This window comes from Leptidea sinapis, chromosome 28, assembly GCF_905404315.1.
Source record: "Leptidea sinapis chromosome 28, ilLepSina1.1, whole genome shotgun sequence".
Taxonomy (NCBI): domain Eukaryota; kingdom Metazoa; phylum Arthropoda; class Insecta; order Lepidoptera; family Pieridae; genus Leptidea; species Leptidea sinapis.
This window is the reverse complement of record NC_066292.1, coordinates 4674874-4696092: the sequence shown is the minus strand read 5'-3', so window position 1 is coordinate 4696092 and position 21219 is coordinate 4674874. Positions and strand designations below refer to the sequence as shown.

The 21219-nt window shown below is 35.6% G+C and overlaps 1 protein-coding gene across 8 annotated transcripts in view; it reads right to left on the bottom strand.

The window, feature by feature from the left end:
* Positions 1–1398: 1398 nt before the first annotated feature.
* LOC126973096 (uncharacterized) overlaps positions 1399–21219 on the bottom strand; it is a 95793-nt gene continuing 75972 nt past the window's right edge. For all 8 annotated transcript variants that reach the window (XM_050820230.1, XM_050820231.1, XM_050820232.1 and 5 more), the window contains 14 exons: positions 20311–20437; positions 19249–19397; positions 17853–17994; positions 17430–17666; positions 15760–16025; positions 15201–15337; positions 14541–14624; positions 13455–13645; positions 13120–13332; positions 12794–12919; positions 12296–12384; positions 8993–9163; positions 6467–6553; positions 1399–6005 (listed from right to left, as the gene is read on the bottom strand). In XM_050820230.1, the coding sequence (XP_050676187.1) occupies positions 5875–6005; positions 6467–6553; positions 8993–9163; positions 12296–12384; positions 12794–12919; positions 13120–13332; positions 13455–13645; positions 14541–14624; positions 15201–15337; positions 15760–16025; positions 17430–17666; positions 17853–17994; positions 19249–19397; positions 20311–20437 (2150 nt within the window). In that variant the 3' untranslated portion in view covers positions 1399–5874. The remainder of the gene's footprint in view (positions 6006–6466; positions 6554–8992; positions 9164–12295; positions 12385–12793; positions 12920–13119; positions 13333–13454; positions 13646–14540; positions 14625–15200; positions 15338–15759; positions 16026–17429; positions 17667–17852; positions 17995–19248; positions 19398–20310; positions 20438–21219) is intronic.

Below are 21219 nucleotides of genomic sequence, written 5' to 3'. Positions count from 1 at the left end.
TAGATCGATTTCTCGCCTCCGAAACTACCTCTATACAAAATTAATTGAATAAAATTAAATAATTAAACAAGAATTGCTCGTTTAAAGATATAAGATACGACGTAAACTTTTTAACAAGGGAATAGACCGCTTAATGTTATTATAACTACTAAGTTTGCGCGGACGGAGTCGCGATATTAAATAAATATAAATAATCGACATTGAATCTGTTTTACAAATCGCATTCTCAAATTGAATTTGAATTGAAATTATGTATACCTAGTCTAATACTGAAACAAAGAAAAAAATTTCCTAACCGAGTTTTAAAAACTGCATTTGTCTCCACACCTTGTAATGCAATCACAGCGATTCGGTTCTCTTTATCACCCCACCCCGTTTAAATATCGCAAAATATTTTACAATGTATTGGCGCCAAAATGAGAAAATTCAATGAACAATCATATAAAAATGACAGATTCCAAATTCAAATGTAATATTTTGTATATTAATATTTTATTATTTCATTGCGTCTTATGTTAGTTGTTTGCAATTTTTTTTAAATACCTTGCTTGGAAAAATATATTCGTCAATCTTCAGATTTGTGGATTGGAACTACGCGTGCTTTCATCGTAATAGGAATACTCCACAGCTTTATTATGGATTCTTTTTTTTCAGAGGGTATGATTAAGGTCGTGCTTACCGGACAATACATTATGCTGGGAAGTTGTCACAGCCTGGTTGTATGTATGTCTGAGCCCTTCAATACTGTATTAATAATAAAGTATTATATTTTGCCACGGTCATGGTGTCTTACACAACTCACATTTACTCTAAGGCTGACGTTTTATAGAACGTACATAGACTGCTCAGACTTACGTAAAACTTAGCTTAGTGTAATACGACGCGAACTTGACTTGAATTGGGCTGTCTTAGCTTATGCTCGGTATATTTTCACCTGTCAAATGACTATAAAAACGAATGCTAAGCTTATATTCAGTTAAGTTATACGTAAGTAAAGTCTGAGCAAAGTCTATCCCCCTTATTCATAATAGTCTGCTAACTTAAAGCATTGCTAATTCTCACTCTGTCTTCTTCTATCGACCTAAGTCAGAATGAGAAAAAACACTAAGCGGCTGTTTAAAGTTAGCGGACCATTATGAATAAGGGGGTAAGTACCTACGTTCTATAGATCTCAGCGTTACATGTAGGTAATCTCTGTTACTCTGGTTTCGGTCATTTTATGGTCACAAGATAATAATTTATTTTTAAATAGACTCCTCAAAGAAACATATTGCGCTCTGAGAGAGAAGAAACGTCGCAAGAAAGATCCTGGTCCCCCCTGGTAGGATCGGATTCATCATCGTCATATCTGAATTACCAAGACCCCACTTTTCCCTTTATTAAATAAAATACAGCATATTTGATTAAATAATATATTTTTAAAAGCTAAATCCATATAATATGTTCTACATAGACACTCATTATTGTCAATAATTATCATGTTCATTTATATTTAAGTCTCCAGAAACAGTAACTTACACGAAAAGATTTACAGATTGGGATACATTCAGTATTAATCTGTAGTTTTATTTAAAAATAATCCAGTAAAATCCTATCGAACGCATGAAGTTAAACATATTTTTTTGATAGAAATAACACTTAAATAGCTCGAAAAACTTATATTAAGAACCAATAATTATAACTTGCTTGAAATATGGATCTGAAATTACGTACTTTCTTACAGTGAATAATTTAAAACTAATAATAGTGCCCTATTGAACAAATATTTTATAAATAGATTGATACACTGTTGCGAGCGCGTCGTTCTTAGCTTTCAAAAGCTATTTATACAACACAAGAACAAGCAGTTCACAGTGTTATTATTTCGTTTAAAACGCTATTTGTATCAGAATTTTACTAAATCTACAAAATTTAAGCAAAATAAAAAATAAACGAGAGGATGTTGGTAATAATGCTCTATTAGCCTAAGGTATATTTTTAGCCTTGGGTTATACCCAACCGAGTAAGAAGACCGCGAACAAAGAGATGTCGCGCTGTACAAGGTTAAATAGATCTTATGCTCCCAGTGTTAAGACTCAAACTCGTCCACCGCTTCAGTGTTGAAAGTTGCGTTGGGCCTTTGTACATTGAATTTAAAAAAGAAATACTTTGATCGTCTTTACATCCATAACAAACAGTGATAAAACAAATTGGGAACTTTACAGCAATATAACATGATTTCAATCTACGACCCGATAATAAAATAAAAAGTGAAATGGATTTTAAAGGAATATATTTATCTAACAAAGCAAATTAAATAAATCAATTAAAAACTATAAGACACAAGTGACAGCCATTTGACAATCTTATAAAATGTTCTTCGTAGAGCAGTTATCACATGAATAACATTTATTAAAAAAAAAAGGTTTAATAGAAAATTAATAAGAACCTCTTCGTTTAGACAAATGTAGAATATACAAAAAAAATGTATATAAAATTACTATGGAGCGAAACTATTCGAGTTCCAATTAGTTCGACAGTCGCAAAAAATTATTATTTTGTGACCTATAGTTATTAATTTTTAAAATATTATATCAAAGAAAGTAAGCAGGCAACTATTGTGCAATAAAAATAACTCTACATAAAAAGTGAGAGTAAAAGTACTCCTTTTACTCTTACGACTAACACGACCTATATATCCAAATGACACATAAACTCAAACACCTTAAGACAATACGACAAGCATATAATTAATAGGAATCATAAATTAGGGACCATATTGTGGTTGATGTCTCAATACGTAATAAATACGTGATCAGAGGTTTTATAACTCAGTGGTATGAAGGGTAGAGGCAAGGAGAATCATCTCATATGGGAGAAAAGTTAAGTGTCCAGCTTATGCTGTAAATTATAGTTTAAAAAGCTTCCACAATAGCGCTGGTGTAGGCACAGGGTATGGTGAATGTAGCAATTGTAAACGAATTGAAGTATGCGAAGTTAAAAAAAATATATTTTGGCGCCACCCTAATTTAATGTATTTTGATGGACACTTTCATATACACAAATTCTCCTTAACTCACTTCATCACGGATGATGTAATGATGAGCCTTCCGGAATACTGACTAAAATTTTTAATTAGCACTGCAGGTAATGAACTATAGTCTCTTTAGACGATAATTAAAAAAGTATTGTAATTTATATAGAAAAACAAACGTATGAAAGGCGAAATGGAACCAAGAAAACAATCAGGCGATTGAATATTTTTTAAACTTAATTGAATTATAATGATAACGACATCTACATACAGTACTATGCATCAATTATAGTGGAGAAATAAAACATATTTATATAAAACACAAACTTAATTACAAATAACAAAGAGACCATACTCTAGGAACTATTAGCAAAACATCTAATACCTAAAACAATCAAAAACTCACTGTAACTGTAAATAAATAAATCACAGTTAGAATATATTATAATCAATATTTTGAATATGTATATCAATATTTATAAATTTGTTGAATTGTTTGCTTAAAATTAAAAAAAAAACTTAATTCTATTTTTTTTTAATAACCTACCAAGATTTGTGTTTTTTGAAAATTTTTTTTTCGTGCTTTAATGTAAAATTTTACAACTCAGTAATATGAAAAATACATTGTATTTTTAAATATTCATTTAGTTCATTTACACTTAATAATTTAATATATAAAAAAGAATAACTAACAATCACACATAATTACGAGAATGATACACTTTTTAACGATCAAATCTCTGTAAGAGCGTCAAATATACGTTACTACATCTATAAATACTGCATGTGCGAGTAATCTTTGATAATAAAATAATTTCTTATTACATTACAAACAACTCATATGACACTGTGGAGATCATAATTTATAGTTTCCAATATTTCACATCAACTTCTACAAGCGGAATGTATGTATTGTTATTATCATATATAAATAAATACACATAAATTAATATATAAGCCTAGTTTGGCAATTCCTTTGTCGAAAGAAACACTCTTTGGACACATTGGTAATGGGAACTTAGTGACATGAACTGGTTCGTTAGTTGGCACCCCAAACATTATTGCCCACTTACACAGGGTTTAGACGCTGGTATGAGTGAGACAATCTAATACAGAATGGAACAGTGATTTCTTATCACTGTCCCATTCTGTATTAGTAGTAGTAAGTAGAAAGTGATGACTGATTACTCTTAATTTAAATGATAAAGTTTGGAAAGTAACAAGGTTCCGCTTAAGTCAATTAGATTTTTTTTACAAATACATTTGAGCACACCACGGACTTGGATATTATCCCAAAGATACGAAAAGTATCATATGCCCACAAAAGAGACAGTATAACTCCTAATACTTCACACAACATCCTAATCAAGTACTCAACCATCATCTTTTACACAGGATGCCGGCTAGATTATGGGTACTACAACAGCGCCTATTTCTGCCGTGAAGCAGTAATGTGTAAACATTACTGTGTTTCGGTCAGAAGGGCGCCGTAGCTAGTGAAATTACTGGGCAAATGAGACTTAATATCTTATGTCTCAAGGTGACGAGCGCTATTGTAGTGCCGCTCAGAGTTTTTGGGTTTTTCAAGAATCCTGAGCGGCACTGCATTGTAATGGGCATGGCGTATCAATTACCATCAGCTGAACGTCCTGCTCGTCTCGTCCCTTATTTTCATTAAAAAAAAAACAGTTTGTGCTTAATAACAACAATAACTCTTCATTTCAAAATATAGTTGGACGAGCCAGACCAGATTTGGTAATATGTTACAATTTGAGATCTGTTTAAACATTAAAAGACATAATTTTGTAGTTTTGTAAATGGAAGTGTCAAAGAGTCATAAAAAGCTATATAAAGTTAAGCCAATCCGTAGTTCACCACAATCTGTATGGTTGGTTTAATATAATATATAATGGTATTACATGGTGGCAGTTGCTACTCGAACCGTTGCATGTAAGTACGATTCCATGGATAAATGTGCACACCAAAAATATTCTAGTGTTCTTCAGGTAAAAATATACGAAAATGACATTTCAAAAATGTAATTTGTTAAGATTTTAAAATAATTTTTGATGAAATAATCATAATTTCGAAATACAATTAATGTAATCGAATTTAACCTTTCAAGACAGTAGGTACAATGTATCCAACTTATATTAAAATAAACACTCACAGTAGTATAATAATAACCATAGCAACATTATTCATAGACATTTACTAAAATAATATTCAGATATTAATATTATTTAGTATTCACATGTTCGCTAATAGTTAGATGACAATAATAAATGATATATATACTCTAAAATGATTTCTGATATTATGAAATATATATATCTTATAATTGTTAAACATGATTTGTTGAAACAAACACAACGCTACGTTAAACGACTTAATCATAAAACTATTTAAACAAACTATTTTGTCCCTTTCCATCATACTTCCTATTAACTTGTCAGAAAGAGACATATCAGTCCGATATCTTTAATAGGATTATTAGGCCTTGTCCACAGACAAAGAACGACGGCGACTGTATTCCAGCTAACCTTCTCTTTCACTCGCTTCGCCACTCCTACTCTTTCTCTTACGCGTGACAACTTTCTTTCGCAGTCGTTCGTTGTATGCGAAGCCGGCCTTGAGCGAATAGCGTTATTATAAACAAAGTGTTTTACAGTCTGCTCACTCTTAGCTTATGGTCAATTCAATCCGTTTCAGTGAATAAACTCAGTTCTACAAAATGTAACGTAGAATTCGCAGGATATGAAAAATGTCCTCTCGGTATGATGAAATGTAAACAAATATAATGACAAGCCTCAGCTAGTGGTGGTTTGATGAATGGATCTCGTATCGTTGGTGGGGAGAGTTCAGTCCGCGTAGATGACGCCGCCGGGCCCGGGCAGAGCGGACTTGCCCGACAGGTAGATGTCGACGGAGCGCGCAGCCTGCCGACCTTCCGAGATGGCCCACACCACGAGTGACTGCCCGCGGCGACAATCTAAAAAAGAAACAAGTTTTGAGTTGAAAATGTCATTAGATCAGAGTACTGTATTTTTAACTCTTTTCCAAAAAAAAAAAAAATATTGAAGTAGGCGTTACTTTGCGGAAATCCATATTATCCAAATGACTCAAAGTGCCTTAGTCTCGTGCCAGATTTTGGCGACTCAACATGTCCTGAGGATGCCTCGTGTAGAGGCGAAACACGTGTCGAATTGTTTAAAGACAAATATTGGCGGAATTAACGACTATTAACTCACAAAAAAATTTATAATAAACATAGTTTTTGTTAAGATAATAAATAACATGAACAGTCATTCGTCATATTGCTCAAATGGATCAAAAGTCTTGGATTGTTGACATAAAATAAACACAGAGTGGGTAAGATGGTGAAGGGTACCAGAAATACTCTGTGGCAAAGGAATGCCTGTAGAACCGAAGTAGTTGGTATGAAATGCTCACCTCCTGCCGCGAACACGTTTTTGGCCGGGGTCTTGTAGATGTCGCTCTTCGCTGTCTCGACGTTGCTTCGCGCATCCAAGGGCAGTTCTGTCAAAAATACATTATTAGCATCAACTCACTCTGCGCAACCTTGCACGATCGACAGTTGACGTACATTCGAATAGTTTGAATTGATTTATATATTCGCGTGTAACTAGATCGAACTAGTGGTGATAAGGAGTGATAATGATTGTGCTTGAAAAGATAATAAATATATTTTATATGTATTTTAAGGGCTGGCAGATAATAATAAGCTGACTCCTACGACGCACAGTGTCGTATTTGCACGATCTACGCAGCTAAAAGTCCCAAAATCAAAATAACAATTCTATTCATAAAAAGCGGTTCCCCGAATAAAGAACTAACCCGTGAACAGAATCCGTCACTTTTCGACCTGGTAATGCGCACCGCGCACCCTTTTGGTCAGTCGAAATTGAACCGTTTCACCTAGTGTACGTATCTGTTCTCGGCAGCGTGCTTTATTAAACGAACTTCCCAAGTTATTTTTTATGTTAACAAGTTCTTGTTACAAATTTAAAGTAATGGATTCTAATGAAGAAGGTGAGAAACTTATAAAAAATGTCTTTTTCGTCCCCTGATTTCCTTAAATATTTTTTCTTTACTAGTGTTTTTGTTTATGTATCGGGGTAGATCGGGCTATGGTTATTATTACAAGTTGTTATATGATCCTTTTCCTTAGAACTAGTATCAAAATCGTGTCCGGAAACTTCCGGATAAATATAGTTTTGAGGGGTTAAAGATATGTATCGAAATTTCGTATAAAATTGGAAATGTTTGTTAGTGTGTTTTAAATTAATGTATGTTTGTTTTAGGTACAGAGGGTGCATCAGGAGTAAATATTGTGACGCGACATTACTTATTCGATTGCATGAAGAAGGAAAATTTTCCTAGTTTAGATGCTCCTAGATCCTAGGTCAATATAGCGGAGAAAAATTTCTTAATAAAGCACACATTTGTACTGACCATGGTAGACGGAAAGGTCTGCAATGCCGCCACAGGTACAAAGTCCACAAGTAGGTGCTATATATGCGGAGCAACCTCAAAAGATTTCAATAAGTTGGAACACATGAGAAATGAATTTTGCAGCCCTTGAATTCGGCATATCGGTGTTGCACGCCAGAATTCGAATATTTGAATTTATCCTACATTTAGCCTATAAACTGCCAGTGCAAAAATACAGGGAAAGGAAATCGAAGGAGGAGAAAGACTAAGAAGACCAAACCAAGAAAGAGATACAAAGAAAGTTTCGCAATGAAACCGGTCTGATTATAGATATACCTAAATCCAATTTCAGCAATACCAATGATGGCAATACCAGCAGAAGGTTCTTCGAGGACCCCAAATTAGCTGCAGCAATAATTGGCATCAGTTATGAGCTAATTTACAGACTAAATGTCATATTGGAAGAAATTTCAAGCGGATTCAAAATTGATCCCGTAAAGAAAGAAAAATTTGCTTCAGAAACTGCTCGCGTTTATGTGGACCTATATGATTGGCACCCTATGACGCCAACAATGCACAAACTTTTAGTACATGGCGCAGTCATCATCGAAAAGGCATTATTACCAATCGGACGGCTTTCCGAGGAAGCAGCTGAGTCTCGCAACAAACATTTTCGATGCTACCGCCAAGATTATGCGAGGAAATTTTCAAGGGAAAGCTTTTTCTATGCTAAGTAGCATGCGGACTGTAAAAAAAAGGAAATCTAGAACATTTTTACCTGAAACTTTAGCCATGTTTGCACCTGTAGACCACAATATATCAGAAAGTTCATCGGAGAGTGAAGAAGAATAATAGCCAATAAACTAGCATTTCTACGATATTTCCCTTTGTACAGACCGAAAATTGTATTATTTTGCTTTTTTGTAAATATATAATGTGTATACACTTAAAGATATATATATATTTACAGTGAAAAATTGTTTTTTTTATTTATTTACATTGTTCAGATACCAATTCTGCATAAAAATATTTTATGGCCGCGTAGATCGTGCAAATACGACTCTGTGCGATGCTTACTATGACACAATGGTAATTCGGATCGGTCTGGGAAATCGTAGACGCAATAGCATGTTCTCCTGTACGTGTGTTGACAGTGAACACCTCCTAAACGGCTGGACCGATTTGTGTGCGTTCAAGTGGATTCGAGGATGGTTTACATTCACAATTGAACTGTCTACTAAATGGCCGGACCGATTTTGAGGTTTTTTTAGGGTTCCGGTGAATTTGAGATCGGTTTACTACTCAATACAGTCGACATATAATTCTCCTACGTATGTTAGTAATCTTCTCCTAACATCTAAACCGATTTTTCAAATTTAACACATGTGTACAGGACAACGTCTGTCGGGTTCGCTAGTAATTATATATTTTCAAAAGAAAAATGGTTATAAATATAATAATAATGCTCTATGTATGTATTTATGGAACAGGGAAAGTATTTAAATATAATGGTAGTAGCAGTACCAAGCTGGTTGGCGACGTATCGCTCCGGGCCCAGGAAGCCCATGGCCAGCAACACCAGCTCACACTTGTACACCCTGCTGGTCCCCTCCAGCTCCTTCATCTCCCAGCGGCCGCCTGCGCCGCGGGTCCACTCCACCTCCACCGCTGACACTCCACACACATTGCCTTCGCCTGACAACCAAACACTTAATATATTGATCACTTTCATAATGTAGATACTTTAAGCTGTAATGAACTGCCCTTAGTGATTTATTAATAAATGGGGAGAACGAGCGCACTTTCTTCCAACTCAAGAACTTGTCGCCTATGTTTGGGCTCTTCAATGAAATGCCAAAATCCAACAAATAATAATATATTGTATTACTTTGTATTTACTAAACAACTTAGAACAATTTAAATATGTTAGTTAAATAGATAATTGAATCTATTATACGGTCGTCAGTCGTCCCGTGTTACGAGCGAGCAAGCGCTTTTGGTATATTATAGTAGGGTATTGATAAGTAGCAATTTGTTCTCGAAACACCTGTCCCTTTTTAAATACACTAACATTCTAAGCTGGTGACTTTGTCCGCTGCGCAATACTGCCCCCCCCATCTGTGCTATCGCGCATTGCCATCGAGTGCCAAAAAATCATATTGTAATATCTGTACATACTAATGATACAACAATTATTATTACTTATTAAAATATAATGATTAAGGTTTCGCAGATCAGCGTGCCAACCATGAACTCTTATTGCGATTCATTTGACGACCTAAAATGAACTGCTTTGCTATTTCATACCACGACATCATATAAACGATCGAATTTAGGTTGACGTCAAATCAAGAAGGAAATTGAGTCGGAAACTGATTTAGTTCATTCATTCATTCGTACCATGAGGTAATATTTCAACCTAAACTGGATAGCTTATGTGTCAAAGTGAGCGAACCAAAAAAAGTTGCTCAAAGAGAAACGTATTGTTTATAACTTTTCAAAATTAGTGAAAATATACAGAAAAGGACAAATTAATTGATGAAAGATGAGATGAGAGACTTTTTTGTAAATCAAAATACTTAAATTGAATACCGAAAATGAAAATACTAAAGACGAGGCAGTAAGGGCCCAGGCTGGAGCCTATTAGCAAAAACCAATTTAAAAAAATGTACTTTGTGCTCCTGTCAAATGACACATCAATGGAGGTGCGTTCATAACTCGTTATTTTTACGAAAACACCTAAGCAAACCTTCAATTTGTAATTCAAAAAAACTATACAACGTGAACCAGAAAGGGTATAACATCCTTTCAATGGTACGTTATTTGGGTCATATGCAATAGTATGGTGAAGTTTAAGTTTTAATAAATAAATAAAAAAAAAAAAAAGACTTCCCTACGAAATAAAAATATTATTTTTCAATTTCTTTTCTTAGACAACCCTACATTTAAAGAGACTGCCAGTTTTAGGCGGGGCCTTTGTTTATAAACAGAATGAGGTCACCTACCTATGGACTTAAACATAAACAATAATCTATGATTAAGGAGTATGCACACTACATGAAATGTGGCTTGTGTCTATGTTATAATTCATTCATTTTTTACTTCCTGTTATTGAAACAAATAAACAAAATAAGAAATTACATAACATTACACAGTTTCACGTCTGTATTCCTGAAGGGTTAGAGGTGTATTTTTTCCACCCACGTTTCACTATGTTTAATTCCCACGTAATAGGAGGCGAGCATCTACATTTCTGAACTATGGGCTGCTAGTGAGAAATTTCCTACGAAAAACTCAATAACTGCCCCATTTCATACCCAGGCCGGGTACAAAACCCGGTCCGGGTATGGAGTACATATTATTAATACGAGGATGGTTAAAGACCAAGGTTGACAAAAAAATTCCGTGAAGAACAATTTCTTAATAGGAGTCTATTAGAATAATTATCATTATTGGATAAAACATTTTTGAATTAAAATGTCAAGACTCATTTGCCCAGTAATAAGAACAGCTACAGTGCCATTCAGACCAAACCATAAAAATGCTTACACATTTTTGCTTCACGGCAGAAAAAGGTGCCGTTGTGGTACCCATAATCTACAATTAAAAATTTGGAATTATTATCAATGTAACTTGAAGAAAACTTCAAATAATTCTACATTGAAGTATGTGTATATGCCTTTAGAATAGACATTTACACACACACAGAGCAGTAAATATCGTGTTTCAAAGCACAATTCAAAGAGTATTAACGCAGACAGGCCGATCTTTTCAACCTAACATATTTAAAAAAACACAAAATGTAAAAACACAGTTACAATTACACTAGTTTTTATCTTTTAAACGTGTTTTATTTAAATTTGTAACACTCGCGGAAATCAGAGTAAATACTAACATAACATAGTTTCATCATAAGATTAGAATTAAAAAAATATTTATTGGGTAATACATAACAACAGTAAATACAAATTTAGAAGTATTTTCGATGTCAGCTAAAGCAAATGCACATACAAAATAACTGTCTTCATGGCAAAATGAGAACATAAATTGCTTCACAGCTGCAATGAATCGTAGGCATTTTACTATTATCTGATATTATGTCACATCTACGTTTTTCATCTGTTTAAGGTCAAAGAGAGTTCAAAAAAACAGCTGATTAGGGTTGAGGGAATCATACTTTTTGCGAAAACTTTGCACTTTAAATATTGTATTAAATTATAATGCTAATTCATTTCTGACTTCACATAGTCATTACAGATGACCTAAGGAATGTCTGGTTCAAAGCATAGTATACCCAATTACTTTCACCTTGTATATATTTATATTACAATTATTTAATAAGTACTAAAAAGGGCTTAATGGTGTATAATTTGACGCTATAAAGCGCAATTTTAAAATGTATGTTTAGTAATTTTACGCAAAAAACCGCTAAAATCATATCATTTTAGGTTTCGAAACGCAACGCATATGGTTCGAGTAAGAGAGACAAACTTATGCAATGACTGTAGAGCGTCATCTCTTTCTCACACCGCGGACCACAGACAAATTCATTTCCTTCATTCTTCGTAAGCGATTCAAACGCCATTTAGTAAAAGGCGCTTCAGGGTACGAATTTTAGCGATTCACTTTAGGTATCTAAACTGAACTGCATCGGAATTGAATCGCTAATTAAAAGTTGATGGTAGTCACCCAGGTAGGTAGTATATGGCAGTAATATATGGTCTTGGTGAATAAACCAAGTATATTGGCTTTAAGACACTGGATTGAAGTTTTGCATGTGACCTCGGCACTTTAATCCACTTTATAACAATGTTAAATGATATTTACCGTCGTCCAAGAATTCTTTCGTCAGCGTCGAGAATTTTCGCGGATCGTTACCGAATTTCACTTTCACTTCTTCGTGACCATAGTCGACCCTGAAATATAAATATTTATATTACTATTTATTCAAATATTTTTAGTAATTTGTATTCGTTCATTGTTATCACATATTATGGAATCTACTACTCCTTCGATACTCATATAAGACAGTGATGTCGTGGTCAAAGACGGGTTGTGGTGATCTTTGGATATATTTTCACTTATTAATATGAACGAACTCCATATTGGAATTGAAACCGAAACAACAGTAACGATTCTACTGCGCGATAAATGCGGGTAGCATGGGCGCCGGCATGCACGTGTAGCACTTTCATCAACCTGATGTAGTACAGCAGCATCATCTATGTGATATGTGTTCATCCAGAAATCGCACTGCTCCCGTCACCCTGAGACTTAAGATGGGTCACATATTGGCTATAGTTTCACTAGCAGTCATAAAAATACCTGAACACTCTGGGCCACTGCGGCCACGGGTTGTCCTGTCCCCGCGTCGTCTTCGGCTCCGGGAGTATCTCGAACGTGGTGATAGAGCGAGCGCCCTGCCGCAGCGACGTGGCGATGCAGTCACATCTGATTACCAACATCATTTATTTATTTAGATATACATATATTTGGGATAAAAATGGTAAGGAATAAAACATAGTTGATACACACTTTTTTACGTATTCATTACTAGTATATTATACTCTTTCATCACCAAATCACACCGAAAAGAACCGAGAATATTCGGAAGAATTCTGTTGTTTTTGATGTAGTGTGACGGTACTCACCCCGTGTCGCCGCCGCCGATGACGAGCACGTTCTTGTCCTTGGCGGAGATGTGCGGCGTCTTGGTGTGGTGCGCCAGAGCCCCGGCGCCCGCCTGCTTCTTCTGCCATCCCTCCAGGAACTCCATCGCGAAGTGGATGCCGCTCAGCTGGCGCCCCTTGAGCGGCAGGTCCCGCGGCCACGTGGCGCCCATGCACAACACTAGCGCGTTGTATCTGTCAACATAACATGACTTATTCGTATTCGAGTACACACTAATGTTTTTATTTGCAAAATAACGCATTATTGTAATAAAATCATATTGTCTATTTTTTTTAAGTTTAAATAGGAAGCTCACTCATTGGCCAGGTCGGCGGCGGAGATATCTTTGCCGACGTCCACGTTGCACTTGAAAGAGATCCCCTCTTCAGCCAGCAGCTGCACCCGGCGGTTGACCACGTCCTTGCCCAGCTTCATGGTGGGGATGCCGTACTGCAGCAGGCCGCCCACTCGGTCATTGCGCTCGAATACCGTCACCAAGTATCCGGCCTGAGTAACCAATGTACATATTTAATGTGAAATAACTGACGATGCTTTGCTCTGATGTATAAAATCCTGATAGCCGTATATGAATGCAGATAAGACGAAAATCTCACGAAGAGCGCTGAAGAAATAATAACTATAATAGACGATGTCAGACAGGTGTCGTCATATCATCTTATGACCCCTATCAAGAAAATGTGACAGAAACAGAATGCGCACTACATTGTAGTCAGTCAAGAATTGCGACTAGAACAAGCTTAGAGCAAGTACTGTTTGTTTGTTTGTTTGTACGAAAACCTTATGACCAAATGGTCACTAGGATTATATAAACAGTTAGTGTTAATGAGAAAACTTAAAGTCCGACACGTCGTACTGTGGCTCGCCTAACTACCTCACTAACTCACCTATACCGAGGTTTTTCTCTACTCTCAACGGTTTTCTCAAAGCCAACCCTGCTTTTGATATGTTAGCGGAAGGGATGGCAGACGATTTTAACAGAGTGCTTGCGATTTTGCGAGAGGAATGGATGAGCGGTATCTCGAAGTTTATTAATTGTTAATTAATTACAGTAAACTTTGTATTTATTAACTATTATTAATATGTTTAGCTTTTCATTTGTAATTAATTACTTACTTTAATATTGTAATTGGCTCACGCCGTTTTATTAAAGTATAAATAAATAAATAAATTTATGACGAGCTAATCCGCCACCTTAGTGTGTATTAAGTTTAAAGTGCGCAGTGTAAAGTTACTCCAAGTTGAAAATTACTTCTCCCTATCACGTAATTTTGTAGTGACAAAGGTAAGATAAATACAAAAAGTTAAGTTAATAAGCTTGGAATAACTTTACTTCGCGTTTATTAATAACACAGATTATGTTTGTTACTGTAATAACAATTACCTTGTTAAGTTGATGAGCACACGCGAGACCCGCTGGGCCGGAACCCACGACCGCAACTGTCTTGCCGTTGCGGTTTGTCGGAATCTGAGATCAAAATTGTTACATTAACTATACATCCACATGAGACATTCTATCTGTAAGTAGTGAGCGGCGGGTAGTGATGTAATCGAGTTGTGTAACGACGCAAATCGTATTAAGGACGATACCGTTGCTGGTCATCTGCTCGTTACATCACTTATAAAATGCTACCCCATACAAACAAATACACATTTTAAATGCAAAAAAATTATTGCAGGTTCAATAATTGAACATCCAATGATTCAACTCGGAAAACTTGTACTTTGGCGATGTAGTTATGTATTAAGATATTTGCACAGAATATTGAACTTGTTCCAAGCGAGTTATGGTTTAATATTTATCAGTAAAAAAGTTAAAATACACGATACCTACATAATTTTTCTATGTTTATAATTATTAATGATGCTATGCAAAACCGTGATCATCTGGTAAAAAAAAATATATTATTGACAATATATTTTTATAAAACAATTTCGGAGTACACTTTTAATGGTTCTTCGAACCGTATCTAAGAATTTGGGTCTAATTAAATTTGTAGATCTATTTTCCGTCAGAGACTAAAGAGTCAATAAAGGTATTCACGTCAGGTTGCATCCAGCCGCTGTTGAAGGCGTGGTCGATGATGGCGCACTCGATGTTCTTAATGGTGACGGGCGGCTCCGAGATACCGAGCACGCACGCACCCTCGCACGGCGCGGGACACACGCGACCCGTGAACTCTGCGGAGAATAGATCGTTATCGTCAGAAGCTAAGCCAGTGGGAGGCTCCTGTACATAGGATGCCGGCTAGATTATGTGTACCCTAATGGGCCTTTCTCTACCGTGAAGCAGTAATGTGTAAGCATTACTATGTTTCAGTCTGAAAAGCGCCGTAGCTACTGAAATTACAGGGCAAATGAATCTTAACATCTTACGTCTCAAGGTGACGAGCGCAATTGAAGTGCCGCTCAGAATTTTTGGGTTTTGCAAGAATCCTGAGCGGCATTGTAATGGGCAGGGCGTATCAATCAAGTTACTAACAACTAGATTTTATATTTCATTGAGGATCGTTAAGTACGGTGTGAATAGTACCAAAACTATAGCTACATTGAATTTAAATACAAATGTAAGAATGGTTATTGCTAAAAAAACGGCAATGTACCCGGGAAGTTGTTAGTCTGCAGCAAATGAGCAAGCGCCTGCTTCCAGTCGGCGCGGTAGATGAGGTCGTTCCACTTGGGGATCAGGTTCCCCAGCGGACAGCCGTGCGACGTCTGACAGAAGGGCACGCCGCAGTCCATGCAGCGCGCGGCCTGGACCCGCAGCCCGCGCCGCACGTGCGCGAAGTTGTAGATCTCGTCCCAGTCTCGCATGCGCTTCTCGGCCGGCCGGTACATCAGCGTCTCTCGGGGATATTTTATGAAGCCACTGAAAAAAAATACAACTAATAGTTACTATGAGTGTGCTACTACGCGGCGACCAACGACATCCAAATAGACTTGTTTACAAATTCAAAAAGTGTGCGTATCAGCTCCGACGCCCGACTGGAGTTCACTCCTTAAGAACGATTGTCTTTGAACAGGTACAAAAAATAAAAAGTTAGGTTAAAAATTTATCTATTTGGCGTGAAATGCGCTATATATACTCTCCATATTAAATTCAACATTTAATTATGTGCATAGCTCATATAAATTTGTATGAACCATATTGATAATTCAATATTTAATAAATACAACCCACACATGTTTATAATTAATATATATTATTATATACAATACATGTTACATTAATGTATGGATAGTGACTTAGTACATTTATCGTGCTTATCAGATTTTCCGGCTATTATATAAGAAGAATATTAATTACACTATTATATAGAAAGAAGGTGCGCGAGAAATGATACGCACCAAAAACGTTACTATGCCATTTAATGAGTAGGTTTTACTCACCATATTTTACTCATACCGGGGCCTTATATGAAAATCGATTCTTAAGGAGTAAACTATTAAAATGTTGAATATCAGTCTTTTTAAAACTCAACTATATGAATGGCTAATTAATTACAATCTCTATGCTGTATTTGACTTTTTAAATTTATGATTTTCTTTTTATAATGTTGTGTTTAACTTTGACAACATATGTATATGACATGTATATTTTGTGTAGATGCTATTAAAATGTAACAACGAAATATTATGTGCTGTAACATTAGAATTTTATTATAAAATAACGATGTGGAGCTTACGTAATTTGCATGCCCTTTTTGGCTAATGTGTTGATTCGTATAGGATTTTTTGTTAACTTTTAAAAAGGCATAAAAAGGCATTTCTTTTCTCAAAATTGATTCCATTTGAATTCTTTTTGGTGCCATTTCTAATATACTAGATACTACTACCGCTTCGGAAACAAATGGCGCTCTGAGAGAGAAGAAGCGGCGCAAGAAACTCTCCCAGCATTCTTTTTTTGCGCTCTTTTCAATAAAAATATACAATATTTATACACACATTATGCAAATAAAGAAATATTATACATATACGATTAGAATAATTATAACTTTTTTAATAAACAGGTGAACAAGTACCTATTCAACAACAAAACAGTTTTATATGGCTATCAGGTTTGTGTAGGCAAATCATCTATGCTGTCTTTCTACGAATTTCCAGAGAATTAATTTCTAATTAATTTAGTCTTTTTTGATATATATAACAAATAACTCAGTTTACAAACACATTTATTCAGAACTGATTCTATTTGAATCATGTCAAAATGTATTTTAATTAACCTAAAATTTTATATTATCATATGAAATAAAAATAATACAAATTTTCTCACCGAGTCTTGTCAATAATCTTCTCTAAATTCTTCTTATCCTTTTCAATATCTCTAACGGCTTCTTCAATGTCGACAACTCCATTCTCATCTACTTTCCCGTTAGTTTCCTGTTTCGGTGCAGCAGTTTGTTTCAAAGCCATTTGTTTCAACGCCCTCTGGTATTCAAATGGGAAAACTTTCACGAATTTTTTAGCTGGTTCCGGCCAGCTCTCCAATAACTCTTTGGCGATTACCGACCTGTTATGGAAGACAGTTTCAATGTTATACATGTCATTACAAAACCCAATATAAAATATTTTATATGAATTACAGTATAAGAAGCCATAGAAGAATATCAAGGCTGTGGCAAATGGATTAAGTACGTAATTTCTGCCTTCCCAGAGTGGTTTTGATTTATTGAATATAGCAGTGTATAGTACTAACCCAGTGTACTGATCAAATTCCTGCAACAACTGCTGTACTTGATCGAGGTCGTCTTTCTTCTCCAAGGGCAGCAGCTCCACCATTTCCTGGTTGCACTTGCCGCTGAACGAGCCGTCCACGTCATACACGTACGCGATACCACCTGCCATATCATACAGGTTATAGCAGACAGAAGACAAGTGGGATTAAACATAACATTTGCATATTTTTTGTGGCGAGACCATCATTCACCAGATGATAAGAGAAAGGCCTTTCTTATTACGGTACATTTCCACTCAGGATTCTTGAAAAAATCTATAAAACTCTCTTCCTTTTGGGAGATAAGGTGTTAAGTATCAATATACCAGTGTTTAACGAAAATGATGTACTCGTAACTAGTTATCTTGTATCTACACAGGTCTAAGGCACGCGAATAGGACAGCAATATATTTACAGTAGATTATCGACACTCGATTATCCGGCCCTCAGTTATACGGATTCGTGATCATCCGGTCTACCAACCGCGACCAATGAAATTACATACCTATAAATCAAATTTATGCAAACATGAACGTGTCGGAACTTAAATTAACCCACCCGCTATGAATTTGGAATGATGTAGTACTTCATCATCAAGCAATTCATACCCTGTCTCAGATGGATTGAATAACAAACAGAGAGGGATGTAGCGGCAATGAAAACAATAAGTTGCTTACGAGTTACACCAAATGAAAAGTATTAAGTAGTATTTTCTTTGATTAACGCGAGTGTTACACAATTAAATAAATACTTTGAAATGATTAAAACGCATGTAGTCGTAATTGTTTTTATATTAGATTTTTGCGTAAAAGTTACATTTTAATTTGAATTTTAGTTAACCCGATGTTTCAAGACCTATCCAGATCTCGTTTTCAGGGGGACTGTTTCTTCATTTTCAATACAGAAGACGGTCCAAAATTATGTAACACGTGGGATCTAATAATCTCTAAATTAAAACCCACAACTACACATACCAAAAAAGAAGAGAACACTGTCAATAAATTTTGCCAAAAACCATCTGTCTATAGCATATACCACCTCCGAGGCAATAAATGGCGCTAAACTTCATAGTGACATCTATGATAAATATTATCTTTGTCTCATTTCATCTGCAGTCCCCCTGAAAAAGAGATCTGGAAAGGTCTTGAAACGTCGGGTTAACTAAAATAAAAATATAACTTTTACGACAAAATTTAATGTAATTTTTAAATTGTGTTATTTGAGTATTTTGTATGTGTTGTGTTTTTTAAACACTTCTGGTTATGTAGTAGACAGCACAATACCCGCTTTTCTTCGTGAAAATGGCCATATTATGAAAATAAAATAAAAGAAGAAAATTTTTAGGTCTAAGAATTTTAAATTTCGAAGTAGTAAGTACCGCTCATGCCCGCCGCGAAGTTCCTGCCGGTGAGTCCCAGCACCAGTACGGTCCCGCCCGTCATGTACTCGCAGCCGTGGTCGCCGACACCTTCCACCACGGCCACGCACCCGGAGTTGCGTACGCAGAACCGCTCCGACGCGATACCCCTGCGTACATCAGTAAACGTCTATTAGGTGTGAAGCTTACATATGAATGTAACATTAATTTTTCAAAGAGAAGGAGTCGTCGTCAAGTTTTCTTCTCACCCCCTGTGTAGGGGCGGAAGGAGTGTGTCAGGGCGGAGCCCTATACCCTGGCACTTCTTCTCCCAAATCGTTGGGAGAGTCATTGGGTATGTTTGGGGTCGTCGCTACTTGCTTGGGGCACAACGATATTATTATATTTTTTTTTGTTTTTGATTTTTGGATTTTTTTTTCCGTTGTGCCTTAACTTGTAGCTTAGTCTGTAAATTTTCGTCGTTTTCGGCACGCACAACACGCACGACACGCCATATATTAGAATATCATTCCCACCATCTGGATGTGTGGCGGTCCTCCACTGTGCTTTTCATGGAGCTTTCTTTCACGTACTACAAAGCTGTGGATTGAGCTTCCTTGTACGGTGTTTCAAGGACGGTACAAAACTTGAACAAAAAAAACTAATATGACATCTGGATTCGAACTGGGATCTACTGCTTTCCGAATCACCCAATGTCCCATCTGAGCTATTATAGTCTTGTATATTATAGTGCCGAAATTTACCTTTGTATTCTAATGTTATTGAAGCTGTTTCTTATTAAAACTCGGATAAAACTACATTTATTAAAATTGAAAGCTAGGTAGATCGATTTATCGCCTCCGAAATCCCCTGTATACTAAATTTTATGAATTAATTTCCGAGATTCAGTTTAAATATACATACAACAATTGCTCGTTTAAGGATATAAGATTGAGAATTATCTCAAATTATGTGTCACGGCGAAATTCTAAACAATATGCCTAAATCTCTTGGTTGGGGCACACTATATTTGAAGAACACAATGTCTGTCTTACATCGAGAATTTCATTAACTGAGCTTTACCTGAAGTAAGCACGTCCAGATGTCGCTCCGTATAGACACACGTTGCCGACGATTACGTTGAGGTGAGACTCGAACGGTGAACATTTCGGGGGGTAGATAATCACCTTTCCACCGCACAGACCTTTACCTGTTTACACAAAAATAAAAACATTTAAATAAATAATGATACAAAAAACTAAAGAACACGCATTAATAAAAAACCAATCTGAAAAGAAGAAATAAATTTTTAATATGTTAAAATTAGGAATTGGGTAATTAACACAGAAAGGCATTTTGAGTGCCGACAGAAGTGAAAACATATTTTGGCGCGTTAGACATTTTTTAGATGGGTTATAAATTGCATTTTTTTTATGAATGGTATTTTATTAATTATTAGAAACTTTAAAAAAACATTTAATATTCCTTTATGAATCATCGTTAACAATTTCGATATCTCATGTATCATCATCATTATCATGAAAAATTATTACAATCTAAAATAGAAGAAACTAAAGGTTTATGGTAACTAAAAAAGGAATTTAAAAAAATTTGATTCGAATAATATATAATAATAATATATCTACATCTTATTAATTTAGACGCGTTCGCGGTCTGCTATATGTCCATGCATATATGCACTATAGCTGCGTCTCGTAACGGTGTCGCGAGTCCAGCAATTTTATCTCATCTAAAAATATGCGTACCGCGCGAAAAAAAGTTTTCGCTTCAAAAACATGGGTGCTTCGTGTCAATTGCTTTATATTTAACTTTATTAACATAATATAATGAATTCTAATAATTTGAACCTTAATAATAGGCTAATTTAAAACATTATCACATAATTTATTCGGTTGCATGATAACCTACGTACTACTATGAGTGCAATACAGAAACAAAAAATAATAATGCCAAAAAGCCGATTGTGTTTGT